Source organism: Lepidochelys olivacea (genome assembly GCF_965140295.1).
Source record: "Lepidochelys olivacea isolate rLepOli2 genome assembly, chromosome: 13".
NCBI classification, from domain to species: Eukaryota; Metazoa; Chordata; order Testudines; family Cheloniidae; genus Lepidochelys; species Lepidochelys olivacea.
This window is the reverse complement of record NC_140423.1, coordinates 36,315,225-36,335,583: the sequence shown is the minus strand read 5'-3', so window position 1 is coordinate 36,335,583 and position 20,359 is coordinate 36,315,225. Positions and strand designations below refer to the sequence as shown.

The 20,359-nt window shown below is 44.7% G+C and overlaps 1 protein-coding gene across 1 annotated transcript; it reads right to left on the bottom strand.

Annotated features, from left to right (window-relative positions):
• Positions 1-17,934: 17,934 nt before the first annotated feature.
• Positions 17,935-18,819, bottom strand: LOC311529758 (olfactory receptor 6C4-like; the record flags this gene model as incomplete). The annotated part of the gene is made up of 1 exon (XM_084645957.1): positions 17,935-18,819. One exon carries the CDS (start codon positions 18,817-18,819, stop codon positions 17,935-17,937), a length of 885 nt encoding a protein of 294 aa, XP_084502083.1.
• Positions 18,820-20,359: the final 1,540 nt, after the last annotated feature.

Genomic DNA, 20,359 nt, shown 5'->3' with positions numbered 1-20,359 from the left:
CTCTCAAGATTTCACTTTTATCCTTTCTGTGGGAAGGCGACATCTCCCTTGATGCTTACATTGATTAATGAGAAGGAAAACTCAATAACATGCTAGCACTGTCGACGGTACAAACACCAGAGTGAATGGAGGCAAATTTCTATCCTCCAAGGAAATGGCCTTCCTTACTACATGCAGGTGATGAGGTCACTGGTCACCTCCAATTATGGTGCCACAGTCCAAGAAGAGATGCTTACAAGAAACCTATTGCAGATTTTCCCACCCAATCGCTGTTTAGGAGACTCTTTAAAAAAACAGAGTGGAGTCCCTCACCCATGTCTTCAGGGTGGCCAGAGAAAGGGAGGGTGTGACACCTGGTTATGTACTCAGTGTAAGATACCAGTGAATGGTTGGGATTTTCCGAGATGCCGCTGACTTTCAAATGGACCTGTGCTCTTAAATCACGTAGAAACTCATGAAAATCCCACACATTGTATCTTCTGTTCCACCCTGGGAAGGATGAGAGAGGACATTCAGGCTGGAAGTTTTTAGTAAAACCATAGTGTATTTGATTCCATTTACAATTTACCTCTATGACTTTAATTACCCTCTCTTTCAATATTTGTTCTAAGAGCTTACAAACAATTGAGATCAAACTAACAGGCCTGTAGTTTCCTGAATTATTTCTCCCCCCCCCCCTTTTCTTAAATATAGGTTCTATATTTACAGTTCTCCAGTCATAGGGTAAGATGCCTGAGTATCTCAAGTCTCACTGTCTTGATTTAAACTGAGAACCATCCACTCTTCATTTTGACTGAGAGTTTCTGCACTCCAGTTTGATCTGAGTTCACAGTATGGTGGTGTGCGGGAGGAATGGAGGGCATCTAGCTGGTTTCATGTGTGATTTTAAGGTCCCTAAAGAACTGCCTTGACCAAGGTGGGTCTCACTATCTGCATCCAGTGGGAAAGTTGTAAGTTGACTTCTCAACTTTGTCATGTCTCTCTTACCTCCAGACTGGCCAAGTGCAGTATATTCTTGGGGTGCTAAGAGCCCCTCAGTGCCAACTTGCAGAGGACCCACTGTGCAGCGACTCATATTAGTCCTGACATACTCACTACACCTAACACTTTGCTGTCATTATTACCTCTTCGCATAACACGAGACCCAGGGGTCACCCAATGAAAATAGTAGGCAGCCAGTTTAAAACAAACATAAGGAAGTAGTTCCTCGCACAATGCAGTCAACCTGTGGAACTCATTGCCAGGGGATGTTGTGAAGGCCAAAAATATAACTGGGATTAGATAAGCTGATGGAGGATAGGTCATCTATGGCTATTAGCCAGGATGGTCTGGAACACAACCCCATGCTCTTTGTGTCTCTAGCCTCCAATTGCCAGAAACTGGGATGGATCACTCAATAATTATCCTGTTCTGTTCATTCCCTCTGAAGCATCTGGCACCAGTCACTGTTGGAAGACATAATACTGGGCTAGATAGACCATTGTTCTCCCCCAGTATGGCTGTTTTTATGTTCTTATGTGATAATATTTATGTATAAAGAATGTCATGTGAAGTATCAAATGAAAGATGGTGACATGTTGGCCATTCATATCATTGCATTATGTATGGATGGATGGTGTGTAAAGAATAATCAATGTGTGCTGGAAATATGTTCCTGTAATGTGTTTTGGAGGAAGAGTTGGGAAACATGCTTGTCCTGGACAAAGGAATGTTGATTTGCCTGCGTCTCGATCATAAATCAAGCAGGATGCGCTAGAGACAATGGGCATTTCATTTGTAAACCCCAGTTATCAGGAGGTTGAGGAAACCGCATGGCACTAAAACACCAGAGGACACACTAGAGTCAGAACCCAGGGGGTCATCCTAACTCTTGAGACAAAGAAAATTAACTTTGGTGAATATAAGGAGAAACAAAAGGGCATCTTGTTATCCATCACTGAGGGGGAAAAGAGGTCAGCGCTCTTTGCGTCTAGGAAAAGCCGTTCCTCAGCCATGTGGGTTGGTGACGCTATGAAGCAGCTGTAGGTGAGAAAAATGTCTTTGACAAGCATTATAACCTGTTGAGTTACATTTTAGTCATGAGAAGGCATGATTATATGTTTTGTTTTATTTGTAACCATTTTCTGTGTCTATGATCTCAGGATCCCTGAAATGTCTGTTCTTTGTTAATACACTTAATCTGGTTTTATTATACATTCATCTCAGTGCTGTTCTACTAAAGTGAGGTGGGCATGGTTGAGATACCCTCTGGGCCATAGATGCCAACTTCCTCTCTACCTCGGGGGAGCTCAATTTCTCCCCAAGCCCCCATCCCCTCCCCACCTCTTCTCCTCCTCTTTCCACCCCCTTCCCCAAGCATGCCCCATCCCTGCTCCTCCTCCTACCTCCCAGCACCTCCTGCATGCCGTGGAACAGATTGTCATGGTGGACGTCTCCCATTCCCAGCTTCTGCTAAATCTCATTGCATTGATTATAAATTGCATTACACATTTTTGGATTGGCTTGGTTACTTTGCAGGAAAGAATCCCTGTGCAACATATATGAGTAACCCATAGATCAGTGGCTGGAGCACTCTGCAGTACTGTGAGCCATCAAAGTTCAAATCCTTTCTCCCCAGGCATAGGGGGTATTGAACCTTAGTCTCCTACATGCCAGGTGAGTGCCCTCACCACTGGGCTAAAAGCTCTAAAGAGTGCAGTGTCACCACTGCCAACTGTATTGTGAAAGGCATCCTTCATTTCCTTTCCTTTGTGTTAAAAAGATCCCAGAAATGAAATGAAACGAAAGACACATTATGTTTGACTCAAAACTAAATTACTATTGACATTTTCTATGCAACATTTTCTGGCATTTTTTGATGCCCTTTGACCAAAACTGATTTTTAAAAATTATTTCTGAGAAATGAAAAATCAGTTATTCGCCCAGATCTAGTTTTAGCAACATTTCAGAATATCTTTTTGTCACAGTGGCATTCATTCACTCGAGAGGTGATTTTTGCTGTGGGGCCCTATGATGGTTTCTATCATCTTTCATATTATCATTGACCATATGGTCCGTATGATTCTGTGGTCATGCCTGCAAGTTCCTGGTCTCATTTCAGAGGGGTCAAGGGATTAGATAAGTATATGGAAAAGAAGAAGTTTGAAGTGCTGGAGAAAATGCCTAGAAGTGAGAGACTTAAGGAGAATAGCCTGTTTAGCTAATAAAATAGAAGACTGCGAGATTACTTGAATACCATATATAAGTACATTTCTGGGGAGACAACAAGAGTTACTAAGGGGCTCATTAATATAGTGGAGACAGACAGAACAAGACTAATGGTTAGAGGCTGAAGCCAGACAAATTCAAATGAAAAATAAGGCACAATTTCTAGCAATGAAGGACGTTAACCATTGCAAAAAGAAAAAAAAAACAAGGAAAGTGCTGGATTTTCCATCCCTTAACATCTTGGATGCATTTTTGGAAGATATGACTTAGTTAAACACAAGTTATGCTTTAGTCAAATGCAAAAAAATTAAAGAAAGGCAATGTAACTAATGCCAATCAACATGGGTTTATGGAAAACAGATCCTGTTGCACTAACTATCTTTCTTTGATGAGATTACAAGTTTGGTTGATAAAGGTAAGAGTGTTGACCAAATATACTTAGAGTGAGGTAAGGCATTTGACTAAACAATATTTTGATTAAAAAAACTTGAATAATAAAGTTAACATGGCACACATTAAGTGTTTTAAAAAGCGGATGAGTGGTAGGTCTCAAAATGTATAAACAGGGACTCATCACTGAGTATGTGTGTTCTCAGTGTGGTCCTGCAGGGATAGTTTCTTGGCCCTACACTATTTAACATTTTTATCAAAGAGCTGGAAGAAAACATAAGCCATCACTGATCAAATGTGAGGATGACACAAAAACTGGGAAAGTGGTAAATAATGAAGAGGACAGGTCATATGTTCAGAGACATCTGGATCATTGGTAAACTGGGTGCCAGCAAAGAATCTGTGTTGTAATGCAGCTAAATGAAAACATATACATCTAGGAACAAAGAATGTGGGCCTTATTTACAGGATGGGGGACATGAGCTCCCAGTGTACTGCTGTGGTCAAGAAAGCTAATGTGATCATGGGATGCATAAACAGGGGAATCCTGAGTCAGGGTAGAGAGGTTATTTTTCCTTTGTATTTGACACTTGTGCAACTGCTGCTGGAATCCTGTGTCCAGTTCTGGTGCCCACAATTCCAGAAGGATATTGATCAATTGGAAAGGGTTCAGAGAAAATCCATGAGAACGATTAAACATTTTGAAAACCTGCCTTGTCATGGTAGACTCAAGGAGTTCAATCCATTTAGATGAACAAAGAGAAGGTTAAGGAGACACTTGGTTATAGTCTATAAGTATCTACATAGGGAACAAATATGTAATAGTTAGCTCTTCAATCTAGCAGAGAAAGTTCTAACACGATCCAATGGCTGGAAGTTTAAGCTAGACAAATTCAGACAGGAAATAAGTTACACATTTTTAACAGTGAGATTAACTAACCATTGGATAAATTTGCCAACCGTGGTTTTGGATTCCCCATCACAATTTTAAATCAAGATTGCATGTTTGTTTGTTTTTCTAAAAGATCTGCTCTAGAAATTATTTTGAGGATGTTCTCTGACCTGGGCTATATAAGAAGTCAGACTAGATGATCGCAACAGTCCTTTCTGGCCTTGGAATCTATAAATTATAAATTATTGGGCTCAACACAGGGGTAACTGGGTGAAATTTAATGGCCTGTTATTTCCCGGTTCTTTAGAAAGTCTTCCTAGTTGCTTTGGAAATCTCAGTCACAGTGGATTGTGGAGCTGTTGTCATTCCAGTGAACACACTGCCGGGGAGGTGCACATCACCTAGGGTAAAGGAGTCAGTAATCTGCATGCACATGGAAGCGTTTGCCTGGCACTGCAGGGGTCCATATATATATTGGGATGCAGCAGTGCTAAAACACCACTGAGTGGTGGATACTTGCACAGCAGCTTCAGCATCTATAAGAGGAAGGATGATAGAAGTGGATGATGTTAAAGGACGGAGAGTAGAACAGGAACACATGATATAGTTATCCGTCTCTATGCAGCAGTCTGATGTTGTCATTAGTGTGGTATTATGGGGAGATGGTGCCAGGTATCCAGACAGTCCTACTCCGTACACTGTATTGTTAGTTACGTATCCAATACACTTGAAACAGAAAGAAGAAGGAAACACATGAGTAGGAATAACAGAGGGATACACAAGGAGGAAATTAAAGGAGAAGGGTGAGTCTGGAGGAAGTAAAGAGGCCACAATGAGTTGAGTGGAAATGCTTGCAATGTGGGCAAGGGTAAGGGAAGAAAGGGTATGGGAAGGGGGGAAACCCAGGCATACATCTAGCATGTCTTCTTTTGCAATATTAAATAGGTCATGAGCTAACATATCACAAGCACAGCCTTTAGCTTGTGACTTGGCCAGAATGACTATAGAGTCTGAGGTCTTTTCAATGATTTGGTAAAAATCCTTTATTGCTACATCAATTTCAGTAAGAGCATAGGATAAATCTGTGTTTGTATATCTAAGGGCTTGGGTGGTTTGGCTTTTGACCCAAGAATTGTATGACCTTTCAGAGTTTAGGTTAAGGGTATTTAGTATAGAATTGGTGCTTCTAAAGAATCCTCCAATATCACCTAACATGCTACATTTTTGTCTTTTGGCTGTGTGGGCCCGAATAACATACTGGTGCATTAGAAACTGTAGCTGATCCTGCAGCCATTGCAGGAAGCTGTGGTGCTCTGAGCATACATTTTGCAAGGGTGCCAAAAAATTGGATAAAACATATTTAAACTGAACAGAGACCATAAGGGCATCATCCAAAAGTGTTTTGTTGTGGTGTAAAGGTTGGGACTCACCCGGCGGTGCCTCCTGCTGGTCGTCGTCAGGAATTAACTCGTCCAGCCACCGGAGCGCCCTCTGTACGTCCATCCAGGAGGAGGTCTCTGGAGGGTTCCGGGCTTCTTGTCGGTCTTGGACAGTTAGTTTTAGGGGGTGCAAGACTTCATTTAGGCCTTTGATATATTCCTGTGCAGTGTCAGAGATCAGGAGAGGGGAGCTGGGACTACACATCCTTCCCCCAGTGACATAGTCATTACAGTAATGAGTTCAAAGTGAAACTCCAGTACTAGCTGGTTTCAGAGTAACAGCCGTGTTAGTCTGTATTCGCAAAAAGAAAAGGAGTACTTGTGGCACCTTAGAGATTAACCAATTTATTTGAGCATAAGCTTTTGTGAGCTACAGCTCACTTCATCGGATGCATACTGTGGAAAGGGTAGAAGATCTTTTTATATACACACAAAGCATGAAAAAATACCTCCTCCCACCCCACTCTCCTGCTGGTAATAGCTTATCTAAAGTGATCACTCTCCTTACAATGTGTATGACAATCAAGTTGGGCCATTTCCAGCACAAATCCAGGTTTTCTCACCCCCCCCCCACCCACACACACACACACAAACCCACTCTCCTGCTGGTAATAGCTTATCTAAAGTGACCACTCTCCTTACAATGTGTATGATAATCAAGGAGGACCATAAGAATGAGCTTTCAAAAATGGATACTCTCATAAAAAACAACCTTCCACACAAACTTCCTCGTGGCTGGACTTTACTAAAACTAGACAAGCCATTTACAACGCACACTTTGCTTCTCTACAAAAGAAAAAGGACACTAAACTTTCTAAACTACTACATGCCACAAGGGGCCACAGCAATGGTTCCTTCAACCCACCCAGCAATATTGTTAACCTATCCAACTATACTCTCAGCCCAGCAGAAGCAGCTGTCCTATCTCGGGGCCTCTCCTTCCGCCCCTCCACCCCCACGAACATGATACAGTTCTGTGGTGACCTAGAATCGTATTTTCGACGTCTACGACTCAAGGAATATTTTCAACATACCTCTGAACAACATACTAATCCACAGAAACCTCCCTACCAACACTACAAAAAGAAGGACTTCTAGGTGGACTCCTCCTGAAGGTCGAAACAGCAGACTGGACTTCTACATAGAGTGCTTCCACCGATGTGCATGGGCTGAAATTGTGGAAAAGCAGCATCACTTGCCCCATAACCTCAGCCGTGTGGAACACAATTCCATCCACAGCCTCAGAAACAACTCTGACATCATAATCAAAAAGGCTGACAAAGGAGGTGCTGTTGTCATCATGAATAGGTCGGAATATGAACAAGAGGCTGCTCGGCAGCTCTCCAACACCACTTTCTACAAGCCGTTACCCTCTGATCCCACTGAGAGTTACCAAAAGAAACTACAGCATTTGCTCAAGAAACTCCCTGAAAAAGCACAAGATCAAATCTGCATAGATACACCTCTGGAACCCCGACCTGGGATATTCTATCTACTACCCAAGATCCATAAACCTGGAAATCCTGGGCGCCCCATCATCTCAGGCATTGGCACCCTGACAGCAGGATTGTCAGCTATGTAGACTCCCTCCTCAGGCCCTACGCTACCAGCACTCCCAGCTACCTTCGAGACACCACTGACTTCCTGAGGAAACTACAATCCATCGGTGATCTTCCTGATAACACCATCCTGGCCACTATGGAGGTAGAAGCCCTCTACACCAACATTCCACACAAAGATGGACTACAAGCTGTCAAGAACACTATCCCCGACAATGTCACGGCTAACCTGGTGGCTGAACTTTGTGACTTTGTCCTTACCCATAACTATTTTACATTTGGGGACAATGTATACCTTCAAATCAGCGGCACTGCTATGGGATCCCGCATGGCCCCACAGTATGCCAACATTTTTATGGCTGACTTAGAACAACGCTTCCTCAGCTCTCGTCCCCTAAGGCCCCTACTCTACTTGCGCTATATTGATGACATCTTCATCATCTGGACCCATGGAAAAGAAGCCCTTGAGGAATTCCACCATGATTTCAACAATTTCCATCCCACCATCAACCTCAGCCTGGTCCAGTCCACACAAGAGATCCACTTCCTGGACACTACAGTGCTAATAAACGATGGTCACATAAACACCACCCTATACCGGAAACCTACTGACCGCTATTCCTACCTACATGCTTCCAGCTTTCACCCTGACCACACCACACGATCCATCATCTACAGCCAAGCTCTGCGATACAACCGCATTTGCTCCAACCCCTCAGACAGAGACAAACACCTACAAGATCTCTATCAAGCATTCTTACAACTACAATACCCACCTGCGGAAGTGAAGAAACAGATTGATAGAGCCAGAAGAGTTCCCAGAAGTCATCTACTACAGAACAGGCCTAACAAAGAAAATAACAGAACGCCACTAGCCGTCACCTTCAGCCCCCAACTAAAACCCCTCCAACGCATTATTAAGGATCTACAACCTATCCTGAAGGATGAGCCAACACTCTCACAAATCTTGGGAGACAGGCCAGTCCTTGCCTTCAGACAGCCCCCCAACCTGAAGCAAATACTCACCAGCAACCACATACCAGCAGAGCAGCTCACAGCAGGAGTTTGCCTGGGACTGGTAAGTATCCGAGTGTGTGTGTGTTTGTTTGTTTGCTTGCTGAGGAAGTATCTGAGCGTGTGTTTGCTGAGAGGGCAGTGTGAGAGCCTGAGTGAGTGTCTGATTGGCTGCTAGCCTGCAGGGGGCGGGCAGTAGGGTGTCTGTTTGTTTGCATCAGGGAAGCCTGGCTGTTTAAAAATAGCCAGAGCTTCGCGAACCAGCTGAGCAGCGGGGGACAGCAGAGCAGCTCACAGCAGGAGTTTGCCTGGGAGTTCGCCTGGAGTGAGCCCAGTGAGGCTTACGTCTTGCAAACTGCTCTGAGGAAGCTCGTAGTAGGAAGGTGATATGGAAGGGGGGGGTTCAGCTGTTGTGACCTGCACTGGATGTGCCATGTTTGTCTTTCTTCCACAGGACAGAAGCGACTTTGTCTGTACAAAGTGCAAGCTGGTCTCCATATTGGAAGAGAAGATTGAAGGTCTGGAGCAACAGATAACAACCCTGCATTGCATACGAGAAACTGAGGATTTTCTGGACAAAACTCAGGATAGGCTTCTAGGGGCACAAAGCTCTAAAGATATAGAGCAGGTTGCACAGAGAAGCCAAGAGGCCAGTGAAGAAGCTTGGCAACATGTGACCTCCAGAAGAGGTAAGCGGAATGTCCGGGTTCCAGTAACACAGACACAGGTAACTAACCGCTTTTATGTTCTCTCCACAGGTATCGTTGCGGAGAGTGGACCAGATGATATGTCTGGGGCAAGAAAGCAGAAGGAGACTCCGCTGGTTGGAAGGCATGAGATACTATGTCCTGAGGTTGGGGGTTCCACGACCACCACTCCCAAGAGGAGAAGGCGGGTGGTGGTGGTCGGGGACTCTCTCCTCCAGGGGACTGAGTCATCTATCTGCCGCCCTGACCAGGAAAACCGAGAAGTCTGTTGCTTGCCAGGGGCTAAGATTCGCGATGTGACGGAGAGACTGCCGAGACTCATCAGGCCCTCGGATCGCTACCCCTTCCTGCTTCTCCACGTGGGCACCAATGATACTGCCAAGAATGACCTTGAGTGGATCACTGCGGACTATGTGGCTCTAGGAAGAAGGATAAAGGAGTTGGAGGAGCAAGTGGTGTTCTCGTCCATCCTCCCCATGGAAGGAAAAGGCCTAGGTAGGGACCGTCGAATCGTGGAAGTCAACAAATGGCTACGCAGGTGGTGTCGGAGAGAAGGCTTTGGATTCTTTGACCATGGGATGGTGTTCCATGAAGGAGGAGTGCTGGGCAGAGACGGGCTCCATCTTACAAAGAGAGGGAAGAGCATCTTTGCCAGCAGGCTGGCTAACCTAGTGAGGAGGGCTTTAAACTAGGTTCACAGGGGGAAGGAGACCAAAACCCTGAGGTAAGTGGGAAAGCAGGATACCGGGAGGAAGCACAGGCAGGAATGCCTGTGAGGGGAGGGCTCCAGCCTCAGACTGGGAATGAGGGGCGATCAACAGGTTATCTCAAGTGCTTATATACAAATGCACAAAGCCTTGGAAACAAGCAGGGAGAACTGGAGGTCCTGGTGATGTCAAGGAACTATGACATGATCGGAATAACAGAGACTTGGTGGGATAACTCACATGACTGGAGTACTGTCATGGATGGTTATAAACTGTTCAGGAAGGACAGGCAGGGCAGAAAAGGTGGGGGAGTAGCACTGTATGTAAGGGAGCAGTATGACTGCTCAGAGCTCCGGTACGAAACTGCAGAAAAACCTGAGTGTCTCTGGATTAAATTTAGAAGTGTGTGCAACAAGAGTGATGTAGTGGTGGGAGTCTGCTATAGACCACCGGACCAGGGGGATGAGGTAGATGAGGCTTTCTTCCGGCAGCTCACGGAAGCTACTAGATCGCATGCCCTGATTCTCATGGGTGACTTTAATTTTCCTGATATCTGCTGGGAGAGCAATACAGCGGTGCATAGACAATCCAGGACGTTTTTGGAAAGCGTAGGGGACAATTTCCTGGCGCAAGTGCTAGAGGAGCCAACTAGGGGGGGCGCTTTTCTTGACCTGCTGCTCACAAACCAGGTAGAATTAGTGGGGGAAGCAAAAGTGGATGGGAATCTGGGAGGCAGTGACCATGAGTTGGTTGAGTTCAGGATCCTGACGCAGGGAAGAAAGGTAAGCAGCAGGATACGGACCCTAGACTTCAGGAAAGCAGACTTCGACTCCCTCAGGGAACGGATGGCCAGGATCCCCTGGGGAACTAACATGGAGGGGAAAGGAGTCCAGGAGAGCTGGCTGTATTTCAAGGAATCCCTGTTGACGTTACAGGGACAAACCATCCCAATGAGTCGAAAGGATAGTAAATATGGCAGGCGACCAGCTTGGCTTAATGGTGAAACCCTAGCGGATCTTAAACATAAAAAAGAAGCTTACAAGAAGTGGAAGGTTGGACATATGACCAGGGAAGAGTATAAAAATATTGCTCGGGCATGTAGGAATGATATCAGGAGGGCCAAATTGCACCTGGAGCTGCAGCTAGCAAGAGATGTCAAGAGTAACAAGAAGGGTTTCTTCAGGTATGTTGGCAACAAGAAGAAAGCCAAGGAATGTGTGGGCTCCTTACTGAATGAGGGAGGCAACCTAGTGACAGAGGATGTGGAAAAAGCTAATGTACTCAATGCTTTTTTTGCCTCTGTTTTCACTAACAAGGTAAGCTCCCAGACTGCTGCGCTGGGCATCACAAAATGGGGAAGAGATGGCCAGCCCTCTGTGGAGATAGAGGTGGTTAGGGACTATTTAGAAAAGCTGGACGTGCACAAGTCCATGGGGCCGGACGAGTTGCATCCGAGAGTGCTGAAGGAATTGGCGGCTGTGACTGCAGAGCCATTGGCCATTATCTTTGAAAACTCGTGGCGAACCGGGGGAAGTCCCGGATGACTGGAAAAAGGCTAATGTAGTGCCAATCTTTAAAAAAGGGAAGAAGGAGGATCCTGGGAACTACAGGCCAATCAGCCTCACCTCAGTCCCTGGAAAAATCATGGAGCAGGTCCTCAAAGAATCAATCCTGAAGCACTTGCATGAGAGGAAAGTGATCAGGAACAGCCAGCATGGATTCACCAAGGGAAGATCATGCCTGACTAATCTAATCACCTTTTATGATGAGATTACTGGTTCTGTGGATGAAGGGAAAGCAGTGGATGTATTGTTTCTTGACTTTAGCAAAGCTTTTGACACGGTCTCCCACAGTATTCTTGTCAGCAAGTTAAGGAAGTATGGGCTGGATGAATGCACTATAAGGTGGGTAGAAAGCTGGCTAGATTGTCGGGCTCAACGGGTAGTGATCAATGGCTCCATGTCTAGTTGGCAGCCGGTATCAAGTGGAGTGCCCCAAGGGTCGGTCCTGGGGCCGGTTTTGTTCAATATCTTCATAAATGATCTGGAGGATGGTGTGGATTGCACTCTCAGCAAATTTGCGGATGATACTAAACTGGGAGGAGTGGTAGATACGCTGGAGGGGAGGGATAGGATACAGAAGGACCTAGACAAATTGGAGGATTGGGCCAAAAGAAATCTGATGAGGTTCAATAAGGATAAGTGCAGGGTCCTGCACTTAGGACGGAAGAACCCAATGCACAGCTACAGACTAGGGACCAAATGGCTAGGCAGCAGTTCTGCGGAAAAGGACCTAGGGGTGACAGTGGACGAGAAGCTGGATATGAGTCAGCAGTGTGCCCTTGTTGCCAAGAAGGCCAATGGCATTTTGGGATGTATAAGTAGGGGCATAGCGAGCAGATCGAGGGACGTGATCGTTCCCCTCTATTCGACATTGGTGAGGCCTCATCTGGAGTACTGTGTCCAGTTTTGGGCCCCACACTACAAGAAGGATGTGGATAAATTGGAGAGAGTCCAGCGAAGGGCAACAAAAATGATTAGGGGTCTGGAACACATGACTTATGAGGAGAGGCTGAGGGAGCTGGGATTGTTTAGCCTGCAGAAGAGAAGAATGAGGGGGGATTTGATAGCTGCTTTCAACTACCTGAAAGGGGGTTCCAAAGAGGATGGCTCTAGACTGTTCTCAATGGTAGCGGATGACAGAACGAGGAGTAATGGTGTCAAGTTGCAATGGGGGAGGTTTAGATTGGATATTAGGAAAAACTTTTTCACTAAGAGGATGGTGAAACAGTGGAATGCGTTACCTAGGGAGGTGGTAGAATCTCCTTCCTTAGAGGTTTTTAAGGTCAGGCTTGACAAAGCCCTGGCTGGGATGATTTAACTGGGAATTGGTCCTGCTTCGAGCGGGGGGTTGGACTAGATGACCTTCTGGGGTCCCTTCCAACCCTGATATTCTATGATTCTATGATTCTATGACCACACAACAGAACCACTAACCCAGGAACCTATCCTTGCAACAAAGCCCATTGCCAACTGTGCCCACATATCTATTCAGGGGACACCATCACAGGGCCTAATAACATCAGCCACACTATCAGAGGCTCGTTCACCTGCACATCCACCAATGTGATATATGCCATCCTGTGCCAGCAATGCCCCTCTGCCATGTACATTGGTCAAACTGGACAGTCTCTACGTAAAAGAATAAATGGACACAAATCAGATGTCAAGAATTATAACATTCATAAACCGGTCGGAGAACACTTCAATCTCTCTGGTCACGCAATCACAGACATGAAAGTTGCCATATTACAACAAAAAAACTTCAAATCCAGACTCCAGCGAGAAACTGCTGAATTGGAATTCATTTGCAAATTGGATACAATTAACTTAGGCTTGAATAGAGACTGGGAGTGGCTAAGTCATAATGCAAGGTAACCTATTTCCCCTTGTTTTTTCCTACCCCCGCCCCCTCCGTCCTCTGACATTCTTGTTAAACCCTGGATTTGTGCTGGAAATGGCCCACCTTGATTATCATACACATTTTAAGGAGAGTGATCACTTTAGATAAGCTATTACCAGCAGGAGAGTGGGGTGGGAGGAGGTATTTTTTCATGTTTTGTGTGTATATTAAAAGATCTTCTACACTTTCCACAGTATGCATCCAATGAAGTGAGCTGTAGCTCACGAAAGCTTAAGCTCAAATAAATTGGCTAGTCTCTAAGGTGCCACAAGTCCTCCTTTACTTCCTGTACTAGCGAGAGGGGTTGCCCTCATGGGAAGAAGGGCAGCAGGTGGTTGAGCTACCCAGTTGGTTCCTTAACAATAGTATCCTCAGAAAGAGGGCACTGATGAGGTTCCCCTTAGTCGGCATCAAAGTAGCAGGATTAAGAAGATTAAAGTGTGCAATTGTAATGTGCGGGTTTACGAGGGTGCATTCCCACAAGGAACCAATATACCTTGCTGAAGTAAAGAGTGAACAATGTCACCTACCATGTCCACAGCCTCAGGTTTGAGAGGGTATTGCTTGGTAGGTGGAGGGAGTTGACTGGTAACCTGTATGGGTGGGCAGCGATGAGCTGGCACCAAAATGCAAGACAGCTTATTTTCTGCCCAAACAGAGGGGAACCTGGAACATAATTCTTGAAAAGCGTTAGAGGTGTCCCAAGTTAGAGCCATGGATTTGGCAGCTGCAACAGAAGTGAGAGAGTTATCATTATGGAGAGGAACTGTATGCATATGCAGAAGTTTATCAGCAAAGGCACCTGTACTCTGAGAAAGGTTAAGAGTCACTGCATTGCAGAGGGCGTCCGTGCCCAAAATAGTCCCCTCTGCATTTGGAGCTACATAAAAAGACTGAGTCCAGAAGATTAGATTCTGCAAGAACAGTCTATAAGACATAAGTTGTGCACCTCCTACCCCTGAAATAGTAAAATACTGTTTAGTAGTGGGGAGGGGGAGGTCAGTAATGGAAACAGATGCTCCCGTGTCCACAAGAATTGTGCATGACTGGCCCCTTATCCAGGCTTGTAGGTGTGGCCTCAAGAGATTTATATCTGCATCAGCAGTACTGATGAGTAAGGGGGCTGCTGGATCCTAGCAGGTCATGGAATTTAAAAGCCTGGCCATTTGCTCTTTTCTTAGGTGTTAGTAAGGGTTAGCAGCTGGTTGAGATACCTGTTGGGGATGGTTGCCCAGGGCTACTCGGCTTGGGCATCCAGCTGCCCAGTGTCTGGTCTCCCCACATACAAAACACTGTAAGGTAGGGGAGGCGGTGGGGGCAGGATCAGGACCAGATTGAAAGGGCAGTGAGGTACTGCAGGGATTCAGCTGACCATGATTCTGTCCCTGACTGGACTTTTGGATCTTGCACCTGCAGTTCTGCTGGGTATGCACGAGAAACCCACAATTATAACAGGATAATTTACTTTTTGCTGTTACCACAGGAATGCAAGTAGCCTTGCTCTTTATATATTTAGCTTGACTGGCTTCACATTCAGAGGCCCACATACAGATGGATTCATAATCAGAGCCTGGATTCACTCCCAAGTTAGGGCTATTTGCAGGTGGGAGTTAAAACCTTCCTTTAACATTTTTAGAAATGCCTGATCAGTTTTCTTTGGATCGCCAGTGCCTGCATTACTTAAATACATTTCCCATGTCCGCTCACAATATTGAGCAGCAGGTTCGTACTTGCCTTGTACACATCCCACGATTAGTCCCCAATTACCGGCTCCATTCCCCAAGGCATTTTGGACAGCTTCCTTAAAATCAGTGCAGGCACGAGTCATGTCACTTTCTGATACAAATTTGACAGAGGCCCAAGTACCATTCCAGTGCTCTTCTGAGGGGACCTTGACCCATGAAAGGTGAGGGCATTTAGCCTTAGTTAGGATCTGAAGATCCCAGGGATGTAATGTATACGTGGTAACCATCTAACTTTTTTTTTTCCAAAATACCAAATTTGGATCTTTGGGCTTTAAATCAGGGAGATCTTTCAGTAAGCCCCTCATTTTCTCTGTGCTGAGAGGAGTGTACTTATAAGTATTATGAGCCACTCTGTTATCTTCTGGCCCTGACCACCGCGTGGTTACTTGAAGAGGGGTCAGGGGAGTGCTGTCACTTAAGTCTGGGTTAAAAGGAGGCCAATTATCCCAGTTTTTCCCCATGTGTGCCAGGTTCCAATACTGGATTTGTTTTTCAAGGTGTTTCCAATTGATTTAGTTTTGGTCTTTATCAGTCTCACTGCTTGAACCAGGGTCAGTAAAATTACCCTTCTGTTGTATGCTAGCAGCAATCTGGCATGCAGAGGAGCTGCTTTCTTTTATTTTTGCTTTTAGAATGTTGTTCTCTGCTTGAAGGTCACTTAATCTGTGGTTTAAATCTGTCTTTTTGTTCAGCTCTGATGTAAGAGTCTTTTGGAGCGTTTCCAATTCCCGTAACTTTCTTTCATATTCACAATACAGTATCACAATTCCTTTCTCTAACTTTCCTTTCATCTGACCAGACCACCACAACATGCTATCCTTCATACTCATACCCTCATTCCATCCATCCTTTGCCATAGTCTTTTGAACTGTCCCATGTTTTATAAAATCAAAGATTCTCCCTCCTTTAGAGGGTATCATTGATACACCCTGGAGCCAGTCATACAACATTATTACCCAGCTTCCTGAAACCCACTCAAGCGGCATTTCAGGGGAACTGACTGAGCACACTCTTGTACGCAGCACTACTGAAGAACACTCTGGTGCTCAGTACTTGTACTGCAGCCTTCACTTACAGTGATCCCTGCAACCCGAAAACCCTGGCCACAAACAAAATCCTGTTCCATCCTCTTCTCTGTGCATCCTATATGTGGTTCATATTAAAAAAAAAAGGTGCTAAGGGGTGTCTCGGGGAGTCCCAAACCAAGGTGTGCACTAGAGGTGGTAAGTAAAAGGATACTCACCTCTATCCCTGGTTGTGAGAAACTCTCTGAGGATTCCCGATCACACCCTGCTCGCTATGCCAAACTGTGAAGCAAGGAGATTCTTTTCCCCAGGAATCAGGCAGGCACAGATAATACTGAAGGGGTTTATTCACGGTACCGGGAAGACTGACAGAACAGCTTCAAAAGTGTAGTACCACAGTGACCAATTATATACTTTTTCTTATCACTCCATTTGCACATATCTTATACTTACAGAGACAAACATGGTTTCAGAGAGAAAGAAAGCATTTAACATGACATTGACAGGAGCAGAACATACACATAAAACTATTTTAATTACATCAATTATCTATGACTACCTTAAAGTGAAGGGATGGAGTGGAGGAGGGGTGAGTGTTTACAGATATCCGGAGGGCTGTGAAGGCAGGGTTTGTTCTGTTCTAAGAGCCAAGTTACTGGGCAGACATTTGACCATACAAGTTTATCAAGTGTTTACAGCTGCCAGTGTCCTTGGGCTTCCAGTGTTCCTGCATGTTAGTTATGTGGGTTTCTGTCTCAGCTGCTAACTGAATTTGAACTCTTGCCTAACAGGGTCTATCTATAAGCTGCTAGAAAGAATTTCCCCTACCAGAAGGCTTTGATTCTAATGTAAAATAGCATATATAGAGACTAACTAACCCAGTGTTGAATCAGGCCCACAATGTTGAAATACGCCTTAAAAGAAAGAGTCCAGAGCACCAGTTTCTGTGAATCAGTGTATCTCCATTGGCCAGCTCAGTAAATCTAGGGTAATCAGAGACACTGAAAAGTCCAGATAGAAGGGAGTGGGAAACATAGATGGCAGGTCAAGTTCTTTGGCCTGTGTCATGCAGACTAGATGAGAGTCCCTTCTGACCTTAAAATATGACTCAAAGACCAAAAAAATATTGACACACACTTTTATGCAGTTGCTCTATTTTATTATTATTTATTATTAGATTTGAAAAGGAAAAAAAATATGTAATCTCACAGGCACATACAACAGTTAACATTGCATTTGAATTCAGAGTTATTTTTCTCACTCATGCAATCATTGTTTCCCCCTGCCTGCTCCCCTCTCCCCAAATTATCCTCCATCACCTGGAAAAGAAAAATATCAGCCAAAACGTATCATACAAACACTGCTCCCTAAAGGAAGCAGCAGCAAGTATGAGTCCTAAAATTCAGTGAAATCTGTGTCTGCCAAAGCTTTAGGGCAGGATTTTCAAAGAAATGTGAAGGAATTAGGTGACACAACTTCCAGTGAAGTTTAGGTGTTTAACTCACTTCAACTGCTTTGAAATATCACCCTAAGTAACCCTCCAAAGTTTCTGGAAAATTCAAGCATGGAATACAGTGCTCCTAACCCCTAAAGTCCCTTTTAAAAATCTCAATCTTATTTTACAACTGCAAAGATCAAAATTAGCTGATTGGGGAGAGGTGCCAGTCTTCCAGAATCTCCTGCTGTAGGTGACTGATAGAGATCTGTTAATTTTACAGTCTGAAGTCTTGCAAAAGCCAGAAACTTACTGACAGCCCTTCTCGGGGCCTCTTTGACCTCTTTGTTCCTCAGACTGTAGATGAGGGGGTTGACCGTGGGGGCAGGACAGAGTAGAAGACAGAGAATATCTTGTGTAAGTCCTTTGAACGGTGGGCAGTTGGAACCATGTAGCCAATAATCAGAGTCCCATAAAATGTTGTGACAGTGACAATGTGAGAGGAGCAGGTAGAAAATGCCTTTTGACTCCCAGTGGTGGAAGGAATTCTCAGGATGGTGTTGAAGATGCAAACGTAGGACGCCAATGTGAATAGAAATGGGACCAGTGACCAGACAGAGGAGAGCATGAAAATCGTGAGTTCTAGAAGCTGGGTATCACTAAAGGACAGTTTTATGGTGGGTAAGGAATCATAAAAGAAATGGTCAATTTCATTGGAGTCACAAAACTTTATTTTAGTCATTAAAATGATTACTATGATGCTGCCCAGAAAGCCACTTGTCCAGGAACAAGCCGCGAGCTGGAAACAAACACTGCCGTTCATCAGAGTGGCATAACAGAGTGGATTGCAGATCACTAGATACCAATCGTAAGACATCACTGCTAGCAGATAGTATTCTGTGGCTGCTAGGATACCAAAACAATAAAATTGTGTCATGCAGCCACTAACAGAAATGGTTCTGTCCCCCGTGAGGAGACTGGCCAGCACACTGGGCAGGATGGTGGAGGTATAACAGGTCTCCAAGCAGGACAAGTTCCCCAGGAAGAAGTACATGGGGGTGTGAAGGTGCTGATCAGCCACATCTAGCACAACAATGAGGATGTTCCCGGCCATGGTCACCATGTAGATTGCTAGAAACAGCAGACAGAGAAGAATCTGAAGTTCAGGGAGATTCCCAAATCCCAGGAGTACAAATTTCTCCATGGACATTTGATTTCTACAGTCAGCATTTGCCATGGGATGTACCTAGGAATGAAGCAAATTCATTAATATATTTTAAAGATAAACTCAACTATATGCTTTTCACCAAATTTCATCTGAAATCTATAAATCCAAAACTTTTTTTAAAATCAGAACACGTTTTGGTTTTGAGCAGCTTTTGGCTGAAAATATTTAGTGCTTTGAGAAATATGTTTGCATTCAGTTCCTCAAAAAACAAAACACCCACCTCCACCAAAAAACAATTTTCAGGTTGTGACTTTTTCAGTGAAAAGTCAACATTTTCCATGGGGTTATACCAGTCAGCTCTGTGTTTTTGGGAAACCAGGATGTAGTATGTAGCCTGTCTGACTCATGAAAGACACCCCCCACCACCACCAGTCTCTTGTTGAACCAAAATCGATCAGAGAAAAGGTTTGCAGAGAGCAATGAAGGCTGGATGGGAGACAAACCTAGACCCCTCCTGACAAGGGTGAAAAGATTAAGACATCTCCATTTGTATACAGAATGGAAAACAGAGACAACTCCCCTAGCCTCATCTGCATGAAAGATGGGACAGGGAGACATTTCAATTTGCATACAGAATGGAAAACAGAGAACCGCACTGAACTCTGGGATCAGAAAAATTGGGATGCACTGCATCATGGGACTCTCTGCTCCAGATGTTAATGAACCGACACCTGCACACACCCAGCTCAGCAATTATCAGACCAATTCTAGTAATGAATCCTTGACTGATATCCAAAATACTAAAGCAGCCTAATTGCATTGTAAGCTCCCTGGAAGAAAACACCACCCATAGCCAAGACTGATCAGCTTCTATTATCTAGCCTAAAGAAAACCCTTAAGTCATCAGTTTACCCATAAACAAATCTAGTGTTCTCCCTTGAATCATTGTATTTTCTCTACTAAAACCCCTACCTATGCCCAAGTAAGTGTTCTGATGCTTAGATCCAAACTATGCATCAGTTCCATGGGACTCCATCTTCTCCTGACTGATCGTGCTGGGGGCACTGCCTGTCTCCAGTACTCAGGACCCAGAGCTACCACCATCACCTGGGAACCCTGACCAGTTCAAACCTCATGGAATGGGTGAGATCACCCTCTTTCTCTCTGGTTTCAGAGTAGCAGCCATGCTAGTCTATATTCGCAAAAAGAAAAGGAGTACTTGTGGCACCTTAGAGACTAACAAATTTATTTGAGCATAAGCTTTCGTGAGCTACAGCTCACATCACTGGATGCATTCAGTGGAAAATACAGTGGGGAGATTTATATACATAGAGAATATGAAACAATGGGTGTTACCATACACACTGTAACGAGGGTGATCACTTAAGGTGAGCTACTACCAGCAGAAGAGGGAGGGGGGGAAACCCTTTTGTAGTGATAATCAAGGTGGGCCATTTCCAGCAGCTGACAAGAACGTCTGCGGAACAGTGTGTGGGGGGGGGGGAATAAACATGGGGAAATAGTTTTACTTTCTGTAATGACCCATCCACTCCCAGTCTCTATTCAAGCTGAAGTTAATTGTATCCAGTTTGCAATTTAATTCCAATTC